The sequence below is a fragment of the Pelodiscus sinensis genome, chromosome 4 (assembly GCF_052426305.1).
Source record: "Pelodiscus sinensis isolate ZL-2025 chromosome 4, ASM5242630v1, whole genome shotgun sequence".
Lineage (NCBI taxonomy): Eukaryota > Metazoa > Chordata > Testudines > Trionychidae > Pelodiscus > Pelodiscus sinensis.
This window is the reverse complement of record NC_143055.1, coordinates 7,978,980-8,001,213: the sequence shown is the minus strand read 5'-3', so window position 1 is coordinate 8,001,213 and position 22,234 is coordinate 7,978,980. Positions and strand designations below refer to the sequence as shown.

Sequence of the window (22,234 nt, the reverse complement as noted above, 5' to 3'; positions counted from 1 at the left end):
AAGTGTGTGACATAAAAAACCCCTCAAATGTATTAATTATATAGGAAAATGTCCACTTTTAAAAGCCATTTTCATTATTGTCAGGACTCGATTCATTATTTTTTAATGCTGGGGTGTGGGGTATAGGGATCTATTGCATGTACCACTGTATAAACACAAAGTAGAAGCCAGTCTCTGTCCTGAAGAGCTTACAGTAATGACAACATGCAACAACTGGCAGGAAAACAATAAGATCATGGGTTTGGCAATAAAATCTGTTAAGCATATTGCTTGAATAGACATTCTTATTGTTCCCTGTTTTAGAGTAGGTACCAGCTGCATCATTGAACACCCAAGATTTACAAATTCATCTGATGAAGTGGGTTTTGCCCACAAAAGCTCATGATACTACATATATATTTATGTATTTCTAAGGAGTCACAGGACTACCCGTTGAAACTAAACTGGGTTTGCTATCAAGCAAAAGAGGCAGAGATACATAAACGTTTAAAACTGAGTCCGTAAATAACTTCCAAGCACATTTTGGAGGCTTATGCCATTTGCCATTCCACATACCTCTCTACAATACTACAAGGGTGTCACTAGGTGGTGCGATGGAGCTTATGCATTGGGGCTCTTCTCCCTGGGCACCTTGGATTCAATTTATAGCACGTAAAAATTAGTGCAGTGTACACTCATGATGGTCTGGAACACAGTTCAGAAAACTATCAGTTTCAATTTGAAGGACACCTGGCCCAAGGACAGGTGGGGGAAGGTGAGGAGGTTTGAGGAGAACTGAGATAACTATCTTAGGGACCTGGGTCTGGATCAACAGTGTGTTGTAAGTTGGGATCAAGGAGCCTGTAAACCCAGGGCTGGGTGGAGATCCATGAGTGGAACAACAGGAGGTATTAATTATAGGTCACTTCTGTGGTGCATTGGTAGATGGGAAGGGAGTCCAGGATTAAACAGAGTGAGCCATGCGTCAGGATTGGGATGCATAGGCCAAGTCATGTGTGGGTGCTCAGGACATGGGGCGGGGAGGAAGTGGAACTCAGCACTAGAGAGCACGGGAAGTGTTGAATGTGTGCCCAGCACTGGAAAGAAGGAGGCTGTAAGTACGGTGGGATGCGAGCAGAGCTCTGTGGGTGCCCAGCAGTGGCGTAGCAGGGGGCTGTTAGGCTGGTCTATGGGGGTATCCAGCCCTGGAACGGCAGGGGGCTGTGGGTGGGCAGCAGGGCACGGCTCTGGGATTGTAGCGAGCGGGGGCCAGGAGGGGGTGCACTGGCAGGGCTCTGGAGGGGTGTGGCTCTGCCTAGGATTGCTGGGGCTCAGCCTGGGGCACTGGCATTGCGGGGCGCTGGGGGTGCCCAGCAGTGGGATTCCAGGGAGGGGGGGGTCAGGCTATGGGTGCCCCCCCCCGGCCGAAGCGTGCACGGTGCGGAGCTCGCGCCCTGGCGATGCGGCGACCCTGCGGTCAGAACGCAGCAGCCTGCGCGCGCCAGCGCTGAGCCTCCCCCCCCACTCATCGGCACGCGCCGGCGTGGAGTCCGAAGACCCTACCGCGGCCGGCCGCCCGCTCTCCACCCTGGGCGCCCCGCCGGCGGCCAATCAGCGCGAGCGTCTGATGGGCCAATGGCAGGGCGGCTTACGGCGGCGCGTGCCCCCCCCCCCCCCTCCCCTCCGAGAAGGAGGCACCGCGCGCGGCAGAGCGGAAGCGGCCCTGCGGCGGGGACGCGGTGCGGGAACTTTCCTCCTCAGGCGCCGCCGCCCGCCGGCCTGTCAGCCCGTCCGTCCGTCGCGCGCCGCGCATGGGGCGGCCCCACGGCGGGGAGGCTGCGGGGGCGCCGAGCCCCGCGGCGGGGCGCTGAGGCGGGGCGCTCCCCCCTCCCCACCCCGGGGTAAATGCCCTGGCCCCACGGGCCGCTGCGGAGCCACTCGCCGCGCAGGGTGAGTGAGAGAGAGAGAGCGCGCGCGGGGAGGGGGGGGCAGCTCCAACCGCCAAGGCCTGCCAGGAGGGGCGGGGCTGGGGGGCGGCTGGCGGCGCGCGGGCAGGTCCGCGCAGCCCGCCCCTCACCGGGGTTTCGAGGCCTCGCCCGTGCCCGCCCAACGGTCCGCGAGCCTGGCGCGAGCCACGCACCGCACCGCCCCGCCGCCCGGGGAGGGTGCCCTGCCTGCACCGCAGAGCCCCCCGTGCTGGCGTGAGGCGGGGTCTGACTCCGCACGCAGCGGGGCCGCTGTTGGGCTTTGCGCCGCCCCGAGGGGCTTGTCTCTGCCTCCCTACCGGTGTCACCGCCAGGTTCGGTAGGGGTCGCCCTTCCTGCTCTTCAATCCATAAAGCTGGGTTGGCGTCTCCTCACGGTGGTGCCCCAAACCTCCAGTGGCTTTCACAAGAATGGGCCGGAACTTCGGAGCCCGGGCCTGGAAAGCATCAGAGGGGTGGCCGTGTTAGTCTGACTCTGCAAAAGCGGCGAGGAGTCCTGTGGCGCCTTAGAGACTCACTGAAGTGTAGGAGCTGTAAGCTTTCGTGGGCAAAGACCCACTTCGAAGACCCACTTATCTCATGCATCTGACGAAGTGTAGGAGCATAAGCTTTCTGGGCAAAGACCCGCTTCTTCTCATGCATCTGACAAAGTGGGTCTTAGAGCACGAAAGCTTACGCTCCTACACTTCAAGACCCGCTTTGTCAGATGCATGAGAAGAAGCGGGTCTTTGCCCAGAAAGCTTATGCTCCTACACTTCGTCAGATGCATGAGACAAGTGGGTCTTCGAAGTGTAGGAGCATAAGCTTTCTGGGCAAAGACCCACTTCTTCTCATGCATCTGACAAAGTGGGTCTTGAAGTGTAGGAGCGTAAGCTTTCGTGCTCTAAGACCCACTTTGTCAGATGCAAAATGCAGGACTATGTAGCACTTTAAAGACTAACAAGATGGTTTATTAGATGATGAGCTTTCGTGGGCCAGACCCACTTCCTCAGATCAAATAGTGGAAGAAAGTAGTCACAACCATATATACCAAAGGATACAATTAAAAAAATGAATAAAATTAAAATTGTATCCTTTGGTATATATGGTTGTGACTACTTTATTCCACTATTTGATCTGAGGAAGTGGGTCTGGCCCACGAAAGCTCATCATCTAATAAACCATCTTGTTAGTCTTTAAAGTGCTACATAGTCCTGCATTTTGCTTCAACTACCCCAGACTAACACGGCTACATTTCTATCACTATTCTACATTTGTCAGATGCATGGGACAAGTGGGTCTTTCTTTGCCCATGAAAGCTTATGCTCCTACACTTCGTCAGAAGCATGAGACAAGACCCACTTGTCTCATGCATCTGACAAAGTGGGTCTTAGACCACGAAAGCTTACGCTCCTACACTTCAAGACCCACTTTGTCAGATGCATGAGTCGAAGTGGGTCTTTGCCCAGAAAGCTTATGCTCCTACACTTCAGTTAGTCTTTAAGGTGCCACAGGACTCCTCGCCGCCAATCCTGGAAACTGCTCTATATACTCGCTCTGGGTGTGTCTAGGCTACAGCGTTTTGTCGATAAAAGTGGACTTTTGTCGACAAAGGTCTACCGGCATCTACACTGCCGCTGAGTTCTGTGGACGGAACTCAGCCGTTTTGTCGATGGCTGTAAACCTCATTCTGCGAGGAATAACGCCTTTTGTCAACAGAGTTCTGTCAACAGAAGGCATTATTGAATCTACACTGTCCTTTGCGTCCACACTGTCATGTGGACAAAGCGGCGTGCGTCTGACAGAACTGGATGTAGTCTAGATGCTCTTGTTCGAAAGTATGTCAACAAAACTTCTGTCAACAAAAGCCTGTAGTCTAGACATAACCAGTGAGGCTCTGTGCGTCCCTGTGGAGCAGGTTGGAGGATAGGGGCTTGGTGTGGAATGAATAAAGAGGGATATCTGTGGAAAATGTTGGGGGTAATGGGGATTAAATTCAGTCCTAGTGAAAACAAGCACAGCTGCCATTTTGAATTAAGATTATTGGAGTGATTTATGCTAGAACCAAATTCATTCTTCTGTTTTCTAGGTGACTTTTCAGGTTCAGAACTGTTTATAGGGTAAATGATATCAACCAGCTGCTCCCTCCCTGCTGGATACTGGCTTTTGGAAAAAACTTTTTTTACTTTCTCTGTTTTCATTGATATTTAGAAGTACATATGATGGAAGAGATGGGGGGGAGGATTCCTCATTGGGGGAAAGGAGTGCCATGCAGAGAGCACCATGTGTGAGGTGCTCAAATACCCAGAGAAGGGTCATAGATGGGTGTATTATATGACAAACTCTGGTCAGTCTCCTGTTTCCTTTGAAATCAAAGGAGCGGACTCTTTTGTAGACTGCAGTGGGAGCAGGAATGAAACTTTATGTCTGTATCCAGTACAGTTTAGCTTGCTGTGTAGGTGCAGCATTTTGCTCATGCTCCACATAGGGCATGAACAGGACCACAAATTAAAATGCGTTAAACTATATCTTAGAATTAGTGCTAATATGTAGTACTGCTCTCATGCAAGCTCTTTACAAGCGTTGGTTAATTAAGATATATTGATGAGGCTATTCCCATTCTCTCCACTATTTGGGCCTCCTCTCATGCCCCTCGCCCCCCTCCGGGGACAGGATTGAACTGTGACAAAGATCAGTAACTATTTCAGTAAACTTCCAAATATAGGAAAGATATTGAAGTGGAGGAGGTGGTGCGTGTATATTTGTTTTTACTACAATAGTATCTGGAAGCCTCAGCAAAGATCAGTGCTCCATTGTGCTAGGTCTTCGACAGGTAAATGGGAGTTGGTTCATACCCAGAGGATCACAATCTACCAGACATGATGGACAAAGTACGTGGGAGAGGCATTATTATTGTGGTTTTACAGAGTAGGGAACAGAAGCATGGATCTGCATCTGGTGTTTTTCCCTTGGTGAGATTATTGTATGGGGAGAATCTTGTAAATGATTTTCTGAGGTCATTCAGAGATCTGAGAATTGAGTCCAGATCGCCTGAGTCCCAACTCTATGGCTTGCTCCTAATTCACTGTCTTGATCACAAGACTATCCTTTCTCTTCCTGGATATATGTATGTATTCTACTTAAAGGGAGAGTGCTGTCTAGTGTGGAGAGCAGGAGTATGAAAGGTAGAACTCCTGGATGTTCTTCCTGATTTTTACCAATAACTTGGCGTGCAGCCTCAGATAAATCAGTTCATATTTCTGTGTCTCAGATCCTCCATCTGTAAAATGGAGATGACATCTGTCTAGCTTAGGGAGGGTGGCTTTATGGTTGGCTAATGCTCACAGGTTGTATGTTAACAATGGCTGTTAGCAGGTTGTAAAACCTGCCTTAATTTGTTTAATCCTCTTGCCTCTCTTTCCTCCAATCACCATCTCTGCAGTCTAAATGGCAGATGAAGAGAAAAGTTCTTCTGACATGGGTTACCAAGTGATAAGAGAGACTGTGGCCACTTGGCTGAAAGTGCTGAGGAAAGTGATGCTTCTGTTAGTGAAAATATTGGTTACAGGCAGTGGGAGAAAATAATTCAGGGTCCTGTTCATTCCAAGTGACTTGGTATTTATACTGCAGTAGCATGTAGAAGTCCCTCATCAGGGGCCTCATTGTGTTGGGTGTATATATGTAACACATACATAGTGTGGTTTACTGTCCCGTGTAGTGGCACCTAGACCACTGCAACAGATAAGATCAAGAAACCTCTACAGCAGGTGCTGGGAGCCAGCTGGCTTTTAGCTTAGAGGGTGGAGGCTCCTATACTCAGCTTCAGAGGTTCCAGGTTCAAATCCACCTGGTGCTGGTTACCTATACAAATATAGTGATAAAATAGAGCATTTGGAGCAAGAATTAAATTGCTGTGTAATAAACTGGGCATCAGTGTAGCATTCTGTAACACTGTTGCATGGCTTAAGGTAGGGGTTCTCAAACTTTGTGATACTGTGACCCCCCCCCCCAAGTTGCTCGCAACCCCCTGGGGAGGTCGGGACCCACAGTTTGAGAAACGCGGGCTTAAGGCGTCCAGTGATGTGTAAAGTTTTTATTTAACTTAAAGAAAAAACAATAACAAAGGGCTTGAATTACAGGATAGATTTTCAACTACTATAATTCAGAGTGGTTCTCAGCAGTGTTCAAAGAACTTTGCTGATTTATGCCAGCTGAGAGAGTGTTTCCTGTTTCGGTACTGGGTTCCTAAGCCATGTTCCCTTTAAGATTTTTCCAGCCATGAGCGGAGTGAGTTTTCATTTGTGCACCAATATTGAAGTTGTGTGCTGGTTTGGTTGTGTGCCATCGTGGCACTCAATTTAATGCACACACGTTCCTGGCCACCAGAGCAGGAAGCGCTCCCCCACCCCCCAATGCAGCATGTCCTGTTCCTGGCCCAGAACAAACACCACCCCTCGGCCATGCAGCAGGTCCTATTCCCGGCCCCCTGCCCCAGTGGTTCCCTCACCATGCCGTCTTAGCCGGCCTTGCACAGCTCTCCAGAGGAGGTGAGTGTTAGAAGTAAAGAATTTTTGTGTATGGTGCTGCGCAGGTGCATACCTTACAGGAACAGAGTTCCCGCTATCTCCTGTGAGAGTTGATGGAGAGCTGTGCGGTCAGCATGGGTCTCCATCTAGATTAGGATCTGGTCCAATGTTGCCTCTAATTCTTTCCATCCATGTGCAGAATAAATTTTATATGCACTGAGAGGTGAGGATATGCACAACCAGTAGAACCACATGTGGGTGCTGTACTAATCAGCTGGATGATATTTGAATCTCTCCTGGGTGGCTGCCCAAGCACTCAGCTTACAGGGAATGCTGATCTGGTCTCTCTCCTGAACCCCTTTGTGCCCCCCCCTTCTTGAGGGGGAAAAAACCTACAAAACTTAAAATCTGGAGGTGAGAAGAGACCTGTAGAACTTTTAAACATAGCTGATGTCTGCTAAATAGTAATTTTTTCATAGGGTGGAGCTCTCCCTGCATACCTTGGGAGGGGACGTACGTGCATATCCTATACTTACAAGAGTTTGGAGTGAACCGTGACTCTTTCTGCCGCACGTCTTGGTGGAAAGCCCTGGTTCCGATGAAGATCTGCTTATTTCTGATCTGGGATGTCATCAAGGGTGGAAAATGACAGGAAGGAAGGGAGGCTTTTTTTCTCTTGCTAAATATGGAATGACATTAAAATCTGGGAATAGCAGATACCAGTGTGAAAAGAATTTTGGCCCATTTTAATCTTTTATTTTAACTAGATCCCAGTGTTTTTTTTGTAAGGTAGGGTGGGAGAGAAAGGGAAAAGAATGGAGTGAAGGGGGCACTCTATTTAGCTTCTCTGCTATGAGATGGTATGTTTTTTGTTTCTTGTGTTTTCCTCCCATACTGGTAGATTCTAACCTTGCTAGGGGCTTCTGTAGAGCATGATTCAGTGCTCTTGTACAGACTGAGCGTTCTTCCAGTTTTTAAGTCATTGTGTGTGTTGGAAACTAACCATCCCTCTTTTGCTATCTGTTGATGAATAGTTTGCAAGAGCATTCAGGAAGCTCTGGAAATGTTTTTGAGTTTTGTTGTGGGATTTCTAGAAGAGACAGAATAATGGTTGAGAGAGTGGCATGCATGTTAGCTAGAACCTGCAGTGCTCAGTGCTACAGAACAATCTGTCATATATGTAAAAGCTATATTTTTCCTGCAGAGAAGTTTGTTTTACTTTGTTGTGTGAGCTAACCAGCCAAAATAGAATGTTAAACTGCTGATCAACGAGAGCTGCCTTGGTCCTGCTCTGTGCATGAAATAAAGGGTATTAGGAATTAAACATGCAACCAAACTGCAGCTCCTCTTTTCCTCTTCAGTTTTAATTTCAGTTCATCCAGTATGCTCATGACAATCTAGGTGCCTTTTTTTTAGTGGTCTCTGTGGACAGTGTGGTGAACAGCCATGTTTGTTCATTTCCTTCTGTCTTCTAAGCTCATTTCCCAGGGTCACTTGTTTGTACTCTCCACAGGAGGATTTAATTATTTCCAGGCAGCATTGGAATCAGGCTGTTGTTCTCTCCACGCTGCATGGGGTACCTGTGCAAGATAGGATCAACTTTCCAGGGGATGTGTGGAGAGGGAACAGAATGATTGACAGAAAGGCTAGGTATCAGTATTTCTGTGCAAGCCTCTTCTCCCCTGCCCCTCTTTGCTCAGTGATGCTAAGGTATTTTGGTAGGCCATTTCCAAAGGAAAGGGGAAACTTTGACTTTCTAGCTATTATAAAAGCCTCTTTTTAAATACAGTGTGGATGCACTTCCAGGAGTGGCCTTTGTGTTCTCCACCATGCTGATATTTAATGACTACATGCTGTGCTGGTTTTGGCAGGTGTGGAACCGTCCTTTTTCCTTCGATTAAATGCAGTGTAGGGAATTTCAGGACTACCCAAATGCACTTTAGGAGAAGGGCAGGCAAGTTGTCTTAGTCCGATCCTGGACAAGCTCTACAAATCTGGTCACTGTGGCCCTGGGCCCAATTCTGATCTGGGTAACATTGTTAATTCAGAGTTTCTTCCAGGGTGTCTTCTGTGAAACAAGGAGTTATTTCTGTTTTACACTGGGTAAATAATGTCCTTGTACACATATGGCATTGTTGCTGGAGGCCAGGAGTATGTGCATGGAATGGTATTGGGAATTAACCACAGGAAGGCACACTGGGGTGATGGAAGAGACACAAACTCTGTCTCACCTCTACTTTGCAGGCTTGACTCTGGTGGAGAAGGCTGGTTTTGAAGGAGCTTATGGGTGTGGTAGGAGATCTTGCTGTGAACTTATTCATGAATGATCTGGAGAAAGGGGCAAACAGTGAGGTGGCAAAGTTTGCAGACAATACTAAACTGCTCAAGGTAGTTAAGACCAAAGCAGACTGAAGAACTTCAAAAAGATCTCACCAAACTAAGTGATTGGGCAACAAAATGGCAAACGAAATTGAATGTGGATAAATGTAAAGTAATGCACTTTGGGGGGGGGGGGAAATAACCCCAACTATACATATAATATGATGGGGGCTAATTTAGTTACAACTAATCAGGAAAGAGATCTTGGAGTCATCGTGGATAGTTCTCTGAAGATGTCCATGCAGTGTGCAGCGGCAGTCAAAAAAGCAAACAGGATGTTAGGAATCATTAAAAAAGGGATAGAGAATAAAACGGAGAATATCTTATTGCCTTTAGATAAATCCATGGTACGCCCACATCTTGAATACTGCGTACAGATGTGGTGGTCTCATATCAAAAAAGATATACTGGCATTAAAAAGGTTCAGAGAAGGGCAACTAAAATGATTAGGGGTTTGGAACGGGTCCCACATGAGGAGAGACTAAAGAGACTGGGACTTTTCAGCTTGGAAAAGAGGAAACTAAGGAGGGGACTATGATAGAGGTATATTAAATCATGAGTGGTGTGGAGAAAGTGAATAAGGAAAAGTTAGTTACTTGTTCCCATAATATAAGAACTAGGGGCCACCAAATGAAATTAATGGGCAGCAGGTTTAAAACAAATAGTCAATCTGTGGAACTCCTTGCCTGAGGAGGTTGTGAAGGCTAGGGCTATAACAGGGTTTAAAAGAGAACTAGATAAATCCATGGAGGTTAAGTCCATTAATGGCTATTAGCCAGGATGGGTAAGGAATGGTGTCCCTAGCCTCTGTTTGTCAGAGGGTGGAGATGGATGGCAGGAGAGAGATGGCTTGATCATTCATTACCTGTTTGATTCACTCCCTCTGGAACAGCTGGCATTGGCTACTGTTGGCAGACAAGGTACTGGGGCTGGATGGACCTTTGGTCTGACCCACTATGGCCATTCTTGTGTTCCCATGTTTGGGTAGGTTTTGAATGTTTACAAAGACCAGGCAAAACACTTTATCAATTCAGCAGTGATCCTTAAAGGTGTTTCCCATTCTCAGGGGCAGCTGCTGTACTGTTCTTAAACTATTAAGATTTGCCCTTGAATTCTCTAAAACAAATCACATAATAATCAGATAACGAAGTGGTGTATAGAGTTACATGATACCCTGGATTCGTGTAAGACTAATACCAGCATCCGAATGGAGTGCCTGTTTAATTGCCTCTGTTCTGACCAAACACCAAAATCCTCTCTACACTCTTTTCGTTGGTTTAATGGCTTAATCTAGTATGATTGCAGACTGTTACAGGTTGTGTGAAGTTTAGAGAGAAAGATAATGTAGTGATCAGTCAGGTTTCAGTTCTGCTGGCTGATATTCTTGATGTGTGTGAGGTGCAACTATGAGGATTTGTGAGGTGATATGTCAGAGCTCCCTGCTCACCTTTTTTCAGATGAGACTTAAACTTCTAGGCACTGACCTCCTGTGATCACTAATGGTCCTTTGCCGCTTGAGTGGAGTAGACTCACTATCACCTATGCTATGGTTCCTACACCAATGTGGTATTCGATTTCTGTTTTAAGGTTTTTTAAGGCCTTAATCAGTTGTTGCCATGGCATGGACCACGTGCTTCTCTGAATACTTACAAGCGGCAGGCGGGGTGGGGGGAGGGGGAAGAGAGGGGTACTTTGCATGCTTCTTGTTCGTCAAACAGGCAGCTCCCATTGGCTGGAAATTGGCCAATGGAATTGTTCTGGGGTTGGGGCCAAGTGTGCAAAGACTCTCCTATCTGGGCTCATCTGTTGAAAGACACAGAGCCTGCAGCTGCTTTTCTCAGCAGTTGTGGGGAGTGAGGGAGAGGAAGGGAAGGTGGAGGGGCAGCAAGGAAGGCTCCCTGCTGTGTCCATGGGCTGGGTTTGGCAGCTTGGCCGGCCAAATCTGGCCCATAGGCTGTATTTTGCCCAGCCCTGCTCTGGATGATTAAATCTCCAGCCTGGGGTACCGTTTACACAGCTTTACTATGAGCACAATTGCTTCTGGTATCTAGTACAGTGGTTCTCAAACTTTAGCAACCTGATGACCCCCATTTTGATTTAAAATTTTTTGTGGAAAGTCCCACTCTCTGCTCAGATCCAGGCCCTGCCCTGTCCCCAATCTGTCCTTTCCCTAAGGCCCCACCCCACCTCTTTCTGCCCCATTCCGGAGCCTGCTCCACCTCTGCTTCTCCCCCTTCCTTACAGTGCCTTATACATGTTTTGGAACAGCTGTTTCTTGGCTGCAGAAAGTATTGAGAGGGAGGGGAAGTAGAGGAGTTGATCAGCAGGGCCGGTGGACTCCCTGGAGTATTTTCAGAGTCCACAGACCTCAGTTTGAGAAATGCTGCTCTGGCATGTAAAATTATTTGTTGATGAATGAGTACTTCTAGCCAGCCACTCCTCAATTGTACTGCAGAGTAAAACAGCAAATTCCCACTCCAGATGTATTCTCAGAAATATGCCTCTTGTACTGCCTGGTTCTTTCTGAGCAGTACAAACTCATGGAATGTCTGTTATTTCATTAATAAGATTTATGCATATCATTTTCTATCCCAAATGAAGTTTCTCAAATATTCACTAGTTCAGATAAAACAAGTTTAACTACCAAAAGATAGATTTTTAAGTGATTACAAATAATGCATCACAAGTCAGAATTGGTTACAAAGAAATAACAGGTAAAACAGACTGTTGCCTAACTTAACAAAGTAGCTGTTTGTCTGTAACTTTAAAAACAAGTAGTCCTGAGGCACTTGAGAGACTAACAAATATATAGGATCATGAGCTTTTATGGATAAAACCCCCTTCGTCAGGATTAATCTGAAGAAGTGAGTTTTATCCATGAAAGCTCATGATCTATATATTTGTTAGTCTCTCAAGTGCCACAGGACTACTCCTAATGTAATAGAATAAGTGACCTCATTTACACACTGTCATCTCAAAGGGTCCCTCCAAACAATCTTGAATCTTGTTCTTCCTCACAGGAATCAAGAGCACCAGATTGCCTGTTATGACATTATCTGATTATGATGAGACCATAAACAACCATTATTGATATCACTGTTATATAGTTGCAACAAATCTTGAGCTAAGTAGGACACACGGACAGAAAAGGTTAAACAATTCCAGGCCAAATTATCGAGTCAGCCTGTAGAGGCATGTAAGAAATGATGATTAAGGTCATTCAATGCTAGTTAGGCTAAAGGTTTGAAATGCAAACTTGTATTGTTAGAGGTAATACTAGGTCTGATTACTTATATCTTATAGATACTAACCATGTAAACAGAGTTCCTGACTATCACTGATTCAGATCACAAGGTATTATCATACAGATGAATCTTGGGTGAGATGATAATATAGTCAACATGTTTGTTTAAAGTTTATCACAAACTGCTTAATGGATAAACTACCTTATGTTTAATTACCATGAGGTTACATCAAATGACTATTGGGTCCTGATCCTTTTTTTTGTCTCGTATGTGCTTTGGATGATCGTAGGGAAAACGGCAAGTCGTAAGAAATGAGATCCTAGCATATCCTGGTGCCTCTTTAATTGACTGATTTAGGATCTCTGATTTGCTTGAGTTTTCATACAGGGGAAACCTAAGCCACAGGGATTGAGTTCAAGTTATTGGCTGGAATCCCCCCCCAGATAAGGATTTCTGGACTATGACAATGAACTAAATTTTAAAAACTTGGCAACTACAAGACAGCCACCTCTACTGAACCTCAAGAATTGACTCATGCCTGTATATATATATTGATGTTTTAACCAATGCTCTTTTTTCCTTTTAATACATGTTGGTCTAGTTAACAATAATTGCCTGTAAGTGCCTATTTGGGATAAGGTCTGAAATATTTATTGACCTGGAAGTAAATCTGTCCAGTCCTTTGAGAGAACTTTATTTGACTGGGGTGCCTGAGTGGTGGCCTGAGGCTGGGTACTTTAAGGGAACTGATTCTGATCTATATTTTACAGTGTGTCTGTCTGAGTGAATCTGTGCACCTGTGAGTGCAGTTGTCCAAGAACTCCTCATTCTGTAAGAGTTAGGACCACCAAATTTGATATGCAACTTCCTCTTACTCAAACTTAAAACAAGGTCAGGGTTTGGTTGTGACTGGAAAGTGGGAAGTGCCAGGAATGGGACTGTTTGTTATAACATGGAAAGGGAGGAGGCAGAGAGTAGAGGGATGCAAAAGTGAGGGGCACAGAAGAGGGATGTTATACTGAGAGTTGTCATTGGGGGGCAGCTGCAGCATAAAGAGTGAGCAGCAGGCCTGGGGCTCTGCAGTCTTGCCTACCTCCAGACCAGGTAAGGAGCCCGCTTCTCTCCCCCTGCTCCTGGTGTGGAGAGCCTGCTTGAGGAGGGCTCAACCCCCAGACCTTGGCCCTCCACAGACAGCCTGCTGGTCATGTGGAGGCAGCTGGAGTGGGGAGCAGCCCCTGAAACCTCACCTCCCTCCCCAACAACCTGCAAACCACAGCGTGGTGGCTGAAGGCAGCCCCTAGAGACTAGCCTCTGCCCCAGGCAGCCTGCAGGCTGTGGGGGCGCTGCTGGAGGGAGGCAGTTGTGGGGGGGGGGATAGCCCCGGGAGCCTTGCCTCCCCCTCTCTGACAGCCTGCAGGGTGCAGAAGGCCATTAGGGGCTGCTCTGCTCCCCCCCCCCAGGCAGGAGGGGCAGCTGGAGGCTGGGGCTGGCCTGCAAAGTCCCAACCCCCACCTGACAAGCATTCAGACTTGGATCTTCCCCCCCTGGAAGGAGCCATCCTCTGGGGAGTGCAGCCACAGCCCCCTGGGAGGAGCCTCCGCCAGAGCAGCACTGCCCTCGCTGCCATTGGCAGCCCAGGTAAGGCCCTCCCTCTCTCCCTCCCCCCGCCCCAACCTCACAGCTCTGAGTCTTATACCTCCCCCATCTTGGCTTCTGCACCACTCCTCTTTCTGCCTGCCTTGAGCCCCCCCACATCTCCTAAGCCACTCACCCCCTGCTTCTCCACGCTCCCAAAACCCTCAATCCAGCCTTAGTTTTCCTTTAAAAAAAATTATTGAAATAAAGCATGTACATTTTTTCATTTATTTTTCCAAAAAGAAAATTACTTCAGTTAAAGATCCAAGCAATGCTGGGCACATCTGCTATTAAAGTAATACAGAAGCTGTTTTTGCAGTGCAGCCTAATTGAGTGACCTCAGCTGGCTCCCATGGGACCCTATGTATCGCATAAATATCAGGAGATCTTTCTCCAGCATATGTTATACCAAGCTTTCTGAGATGCCTAAGCCCATCATAATCTTTAAATTGTTTTTAAAATGAGTGATATGCTCTCTTACAGACTGTCCAGACTCTTGTATTGCCCTTCTAAGACCCTCACATTAAATGTAGGGGATCCCTCACCTGTATCTTGTAAGGGAAATCAAAGGGGACATACTTCATGGACTTGTGGGGCAATGCTTGTATACAAGTAAGAGCAAGAAAGTCCAGTCATTTTTGTGTTAGGTAACACATCCTCAGCATAGACTTGTGTCCGATGGAGGTCTTTCTACCAGACCATTCTGGATGATAGGGAGCAACCTTCATATGTCTCATTCTATGCAACTCTTGTAACTCTTTTGAAAATGCGAGAGATGGAACTTGTAGCATAGTCTGACAAGGGAAAACCTACTCTGCTTAAAAAGATAAATGGGCAGCTGCAGAGGCGCTCAAACGGTTTTCCTAGTGGGGTGTTGAGAATCATTGAACCAAACTGTAAACCCTGTATATGATGGAAATCACTTCAAGTTGGGGGTGCTGCAGCACCGCCTGCACCCTTAGATCACTTATGTCAGTAGCCCTAGTTTCAGCTTCTATATTAGAGTTGTGGTTTCGGGGTAATTAGTTAGTGTGCATGCGCGTGTGCGCGAGAGATTTCTTGATGGTCTGGGTATGACTTTCCTTGGTGTCCAGGCTGTAACACCTTCTTTTGGGGATCAGCACTTCACATTAGTTAGACTCTTCTGTCTGGTGATTTGTACTTTTTTTTTTTTTTGAAGGCTTACAGTGCAAACACTCAAATGCTACTGTTTTGTATGGGATACAGATGTTAAGTGAAATTAATGGAGGGAGCAATTTACAAGCATTTCACATTTGATCATTCTAGTACGCTTTACCATATAGGGATATGAGCGTATAACCATGTAAATGGTTAACTGATAAGCCTGGGCTTATTGGTTAAAATTCATGGTTACATACAGGCTCCTATCCTGCTCCTCTGGAGCTAGCTGCCACCTTGCACTGCTGCCTCTATATCAGAGCAGGGGCAGCAGCCAGCTCCCGGGGAGCAGGGCTGCAGGTGGGATCCAATGCATGGTGGAAATTGGATTAAAAGCTGGCTCCCGGCATGCACCGGCTTCTGGGGAGCTGGCTGCCACCTTGCGCTGCTGCCTCTGATACAGAGGCAGTAGTGTGGGGCAGCAGCCAGTGTGTGCCCAGGAGCTGGCAGTTGCTGTGGGTGCATGTAAGCATGGAAAAAACTCAGTAGTTACAGCAGTTACACAATTACCTGCATTTTATCATCCCTATTGCCATCCCTAATGCACAGGTGAGCCAGGCTGATTTCAGCCATAGTATCTGTTAGTGTTCCACAGAGGTGGGGGGACCTGGGCCACGATGTTTCTTGGCATTGCATATACTGCACATCCAGTAATTTGATCTCTGTCATCAAATGCCAGCAGAGCCCTACTGCTATATATATTGGACAGTCTCTGTGGGAAAATCAATGGACACAAATCAGACATGCATAAAGGAAACATACAGCAATGTATTGGGGAACACTTCAGTCTTCTGAATCCATGTCTAAAAGATCTTCGGGTAGCTATCTTGTCACAAACCAGTTCTATAAGCCAAATCCATAGGGATGCATTGGAATTAGAGTTCATCTGCAAATTCACATGCTAATGGACTCAATCGTGATGAAAGTTGGTCGAGACACTACAGCTTAACAGCCATTGAAGGTGCAAACAGCACTTTGTGTAGTATCCTGCCTGACATGGGAGTCTATCTGTTGACTTTGATTCTTATCTGCTTCATTTTAACTATCCAATCTTCAGATATTTACTGATTTCCTCTAGCTCTCTATCTCCCACCCATCGCTCCACTTCCCCTCTTCTATTTATTTTGGGTGTGCACATCCTAAACTCATAACTCCGGTCATCTGAAGAAGTGGGCTGTGCCCATGAAAGCTCATGATACCATCTACATGTTTTGTTAGTCTATAAAGTGCTACCAGACCATTTGTTGTTGTTTTTCCCCTGTAAACTATCAGTAACCTCAATCTGACCACAGAATCTTGCTATTTAGAGCTGCATTTCACTGATGGATTAGATGTGTACGTCCAGCGTGTGTGTTTGTGAAGTCCTTTTGTGATTGAAAAAAGAATTAGACATATACATGGATAGAGAGAACATCAGAAATTATGTTAAGATTAATATTACAAGTAAGAGATAAACCATTGTGCTCAATCACTATTGAGGGGATTAGGAATACTTAAACTGTTTATGGTCTCCCCCATCCCCAAATCTTCTCTTCTCCAGACTGGGAAAAAAAATTGGGTTTATTTAGTCTTTCCTCATAGGTCATGTTTCCTAGACTTGTAATCACTCTTGCTCTTCTCTGGACTTTTCCCCATTTGTCCCCATCTTTCCTGAAATGTGCTCAAAACTAGATACAGTACATCAACTGACACCTAATCAGCACAAAGTAGAATAGAAGAATTACTACTTGTACCTAGTGTACAACACTCTTGGTAATGTATCCCAGAAAATTTGGTGTTTGTGTTTCTTTGTTTTAAAAACAAACAAAAAAACAATGCTGCACTCTTGACTTATTTAGTGTGTTGCACTATGGCCCACACCCCTTTCCGCAGTACTGATTCTTAGGCAGTCATCTTCCATTTTGTATGTGAATAGTAGTTTTTGTTCCTTCCTAAATGAAATATTTTGTATTTGTTCTGATTGAATTTCTTCATATTTGTCAGGAACACTTTAAATTATAACCCTATCCTCCAACATACTTGCAATCCCACCCAGTGAGGTATCGTCTGCAAACTTTAAGTATACTCTCTATGCCAATATCTAAACCATTGAGGAAGATGTTGAATAGAGTGGGACCCCACTTGATATGTCCTTCCAGCTTGACCGTGAACCACTGATAACTGCTCTCTGGGAATAATTTTCCAATATTTTCCTAGTTTGTTTATAAGACAGTAATTTGAGACTATATAAAAAACATTATTAAAGTCAAGATATACCACATCTACCGTTTCTCCCCATCCTCAAGGCTTATCTTTGAATGAAAGCTGTTAGGTTGGTTTGACGCAGTCTGTTCTTGACAAATCCATGCTATTGTCTATTTTCTTGCTATCTTCCAGGTGTTTGTAAATTGGTTGTCCGTATCCTTCATTTTATAGATGTGCACTACATTTGTCCTTTCCTAGTCTTCTGGAATCTCTCCTGTGACTTAAAAAAAAAATCACTGTTGGCTCAGATATCCCCTCAGTCAGGTCCTTGGATATTCTAAGGGGTATTTCATTGGGCCCTGGTGATTTAAAGCTTCTAAGTTGTCTAATTTTTTAATTTGTACTTTCCCTATTTAGTCATGATTCTACCTCATTTTCACTGGCATATTCAGTATGTTAGGTTCCTCACATAGATGCTTAAGGCCCAGCAGCTGGATGTAGCCCCCCGCTTGCATGGATCTGGCCCCTGAGGCTTAGGACTCTCCCTCAGCATTGGGGAGCCTGCACTGGAGCTCCAGTTCCTGCACCTCCCTCCGTGGGGCTGAAGCACACAAAATCTACTAGCTTTGGTGTTCAAGAAGAATGTGGGGAGAGACTTGCTCCTTCTTATTTGGGGGCCACCACAGTGAGGGCTTGGGGTATTTTTCTCACTTGTGTGCAGCCCCTGTGATTTTTTTTTCCTGAGAGTCAGTGGCCCCCATCCCAAAAAGTTCCCCAAATCTGATCTATGCTGTTACATTATTTTGTGTTTCAGTTTTCACAAAAAATTAACACTTCTCCCATTTTTGCATTTTCTGTTGTCCTTCCCCCTCCAATGAAGTAACAAGCCTACCTTGTCCTTGGTATTCCTCTTGCTTCTAACGTGATTGTAGAATATTTTCTTTTTACCCTTTTCATCTTCAGCTATTTTAATCTTTTTTGTGACTTGGTCTTTCTAATTTTGTCCCCACATACCCGGGATATTTATTTATATCCATTCTTTGTCACTTGACCTAGTTTCCACTTTTTGTGGAAATCTTTTGTGTTTCAGATCGTTGAAGAACTCCTGCTTAAGCCAGGATGGTCTCTTGCCATATTTCCCATTTTTTTTTCTCTACACAGTTTGCTTCTGTGCCCTTAACAATGTTTCTCTAGTTAGACAAACAGCAGTTTTGCTTGTGGAGGTTTTTGTTACAAACTTTAAAAAACAACTTTTTTGTTCATTCTTCCCATCATTAAATGTGGAAATCCCATTATCAACCCCAAAAGTAGTATACTACTCTGTGGCATGGAACAAGCAATATTCACTCTTGTATCAGTGATAAGTTTAAGGTGAATTGTAGCAGGACCCATCAGGACTAGCAGCAGAATCTTTGACTGGAAAGAGAAGACTTCCAGTTTGTGAAAGAAGAGGTTTTACTGACTATTCCTATTTGACATAGTAGCATTTAGAGTCCCAAAAGAGATTGGGACTCCCGTGACCCTGAGATGTCTGGAACCAGCCTATGCTGAGAATGCAGCCTGCCCTGATCTTGGCAAAAAGGGAAGCTGATTCTCCCAAAACTAATTAACAGAATTTAGATTCGCTATTTAGTCAAACTGTGCTGCTAATCCCAAACACTGGTGATGAAGAAGCTTAAAAATCATAGTGCCCCCTTTTTTTAATTGCATTCCAGTCTGTCTCCAAATCAGCAAATAGGTCCAGTAGAGTTAGACGTTATTTAACACTATTCACTATACAAAATGTTCTTGTAATCACCATGGGGCCAGCCACATTACCAGATCAGTAGTAATTTGGATCTTACCCAAAATGTCACCCTACCATTAGTTCCCTAGTATCTAAAACTAAAGACTACTATGAAAGAGAATTGTTAAATGGTGAAAGTAATCTCTACTCTGAAGAAGTGGGTTTTGCCCGTGAAAGTTCATGATACTATATATATTTTTGTAAATCTCTAATGACCACTCATTCTTTTTTTTATTAGAAGTTCATGAAGTGCATTGGTTGTGATTTCTGTCTTCCTCTAAGTTTTTCATACTTAGACTAATAAGAACTGCTTGCACAGCCAGATCTTAGAGAAGAAAAACATGACTAATTTGTTTAAAAAAACCTTCTAAAATATTTTTTTTCCTGCAATACTTGCAATGTATTTAGTACAGATCTAGTCTAGTGAGGGATATAACTTTTATCAGTGCTTGTTTGGAAGACTGCCTGTGGCATCACCACCTGTCAGTCCTCTCTGCCTATAGAATCATAGAATAATAGGACTGGAAGGGACCTCGAGAGGTCATCGAGTCCAGCCCCCTGCCCTCAAGGCAGGACCAAGCTCTGTCTACACCATCCCTGACAGATGTCTATCTAACCTGTTCTTAAATATCTCCAGAGAGGGAGATTCCACCACCTCCCTTGGCAATTTATTCCAGTATTTGACCATCCTGACAGTTAGGAATTTTTTCCTAATGTCCAATCTAACCCTCCCCCCCGCTGCACTTTAAGCCCATTACTCCTTGTCCTGTCCTCAGAAACCAAGAGGAACAAATTTTCTCCTTCCTCCTTGTGACACCCTTTTAGATATTTGAAAACCGCTATCATGTCCCCCCTTAATCTTCTTTTTTCCAAACTAAACAAGCCCACTTCATGAAGCCTGGCTTCATAGGTCATGTTCTCTAAACCTTTAATCATTCTTGTCGCTCTTCTCTGTACTCTTTCCAATTTCTCCACATCTTTCTTGAAATGTGGCGCCCAGAACTGGACACAGTACCCCAGCTGAGGCCTAACTAGTGCAGAGTAGAGCGGCAGAATGACTTCACGAGTTTTGCTTACAACACACCTGTAACATTTATAGTCCCACTCAAACCCGTATTTTGGCACCTATACACAAATTGCTTGAATATTTTTTTTTCACCTTTTTCAGAGGTCTTAAACAAATGCAACTCTTCAAGACTTCATTGAGTGTCGTGGAAGCTCATCACCTTTGAAAACAAGTCCTCTATTTTTAGGTATCCTAACAGTGGATTTAAGCGTACAATTTAGGCCTCAGTGTATGTATAGGAATGTGGATTTTTCTTTGCTGGCAGTTTCTTAAATGAATTTTAGGTGTCTTTATAAAGCATCTAATTCAGACATAATTTTGAGCAAGTTTTATGACCTGTTAAACAGCAGGTTCAGACTAGAAGACTGTGGTCCTTTGTGGCCTTACAGTCTGAGTAACAGTATCACTGTGGTTTAGATGTGTCGTTAGTCTCAGAACCACCGCCACTAGTGTTCTGTCCTCATTCCTGTACCTGATACATCTGTGTCTACTACTTTGGGTTGCCTGTAGCTGCACCCTCCTAAATGTTGTTGTCACTTTTCCAGAAGACATCAATACAGTATATCTTGAGACTGATGATGAATATTAAATTGGCAAGCATGGATAATCCTCAGGATTTTCTCCTAGGAGTAGACTTGAGCTGAATAAAGGGAGCTGTGGTTAATCTTAATCAGATTGCAAAATGCCTGTTTTTATTTATATTAGGGAAGGGAAAAATCTCTGGAATGAATATATCACTCACAAATGTGTTATTAGATGGGTATCTGAATGGTAACCAATGAAACCCATCTGTGAAGACTGGCCAAGCTATGAATTAGTCAGGCCTGTTTTTTTTTTTTTTTTTTAAAGTGGTTGGTTTTTTTTATTTGATGTTTGTTCCTTGTCAAGTTCTCTGAAGATCTATGGACTGGCTGGCTACATCTACACTACAAGGTTTTTGCGCAAAAACCGGCATAGTGTCCACACCTCAAGCGTGCTTTTGCGCAAGCAAAATCAACAGAATGGAGGTCTGTTTCCAGTAGAGTTATTCCTCTCCCCACTAGAAATAACTTTTTTGTACTACAGCTCTTGCACAGAGAGGCAGGTGTAGATGCTCTGCAGCGGTTTCTTGCACAAGAAACACCTATGGAAAAAGCCCAGGTGCTCTGATCGCCATTTTGTGATGGCCATCAGAGCTTTCTTGCGCAAAAGTCCATGCAGTGTGGATGCACTCTTGCACAAAAGCACATCGCTTTGCGATACACTTTGAGATCTAGACACACTTTAGCACAAGAAGTTTTTGCGCAAAAACTCTTGCACAAAAGGCTGCTTCTGCAAAAACCCTGCAGTATAGACGAAGCTGCTGTGAATTTAAGTGACTAGACTTTTAGTTTTTGTCCAAAATGTCCTGTTGTGGTGTTTTTCCATCTCTACTTTGTGTATTGTATCTATAGGTAGAGAGATAAAAATAAATATATAATATGTGGCTCTTTGCATTCTATCCCACAGTTATTATGGCTCCTCTTCTCTAACGGGTTGGCCATCCCTGTTCTACTTCCTGCTCAGAATTCAGCATTTAGTAACATGCTTTAAATCTTACCACACTTTTGTTGAGGAGAGAACGTGGCATTATATTGGAAGAAAGGCCACAATCTGATGTCTCTCCTTCTGTGCACAGGTGTTGATATCTGAAGAGATCTCCCTTTCAGCAGGGAGATGAAAGATGAGGGGAAAAAAATTGCTAACCTTCCAAAACATTGCAGTGCTTCAAATATTCTGGCCAGGATCAATTGCCACTGCCTCTCCATTGCATGGTAGCAACTGAAAGAGGAGTACGAGGGAAAATGTGTGCTGTGTGCCTCTTTCTTGAGCCCTAGAGAGGATCTGTGGAAATCAAGTTGACCAATTTGTGCTTCTCTTTACCCTGGCATTACCAGCACAGTCTGTGCTGGCATTGTCTTTTTCTTTTGTCCCAGGTACAGATATAGCTTCTCACTAATTTGTCAGTCTTGAGAGAGTAGGTAAGTTGCTTCTCTGAGCAGTAAATTAAAACATGAATTGTCCTGTGAATGTTACCCTGCTTTGAGAGTAATGAGCCACCTGTTGCCATTAGCAAGCATCTTCCATGATGTAGGGACCATGTAGCTGCTTTCTGACTACCTCTTCTTTATATTCCTGTGTGGGGAGCTCTTGTGTGAGCCATAGAGGAGAAACCAGCTAACACTTTGGGCAGAATTTACCATTGTGCAAAGACCAAATGCTTATTGTGGCCAAAAGAGCCATGGGATTTTAACAGTGAACCATAAGCGGAGG

The 22,234-nt window shown here is 45.0% G+C and overlaps 1 protein-coding gene across 3 annotated transcripts in view; it reads left to right on the top strand.

Moving 5' to 3' along the window:
* The first annotated feature begins 1,673 nt into the window (after positions 1-1,673).
* Positions 1,674-22,234, top strand: part of PTPRA (protein tyrosine phosphatase receptor type A) — a 246,022-nt gene continuing 225,461 nt past the window's right edge. For 2 of the 3 annotated variants that reach the window (XM_075930988.2, XM_075930990.2), the window contains exon 1: positions 1,674-1,929. In XM_075930988.2, the coding sequence (XP_075787103.2) occupies positions 1,885-1,929 (45 nt within the window). In that variant the 5' untranslated portion in view covers positions 1,674-1,884. The remainder of the gene's footprint in view (positions 1,930-22,234) is intronic. The other variant, XM_075930991.2, reaches the window with a different exon arrangement.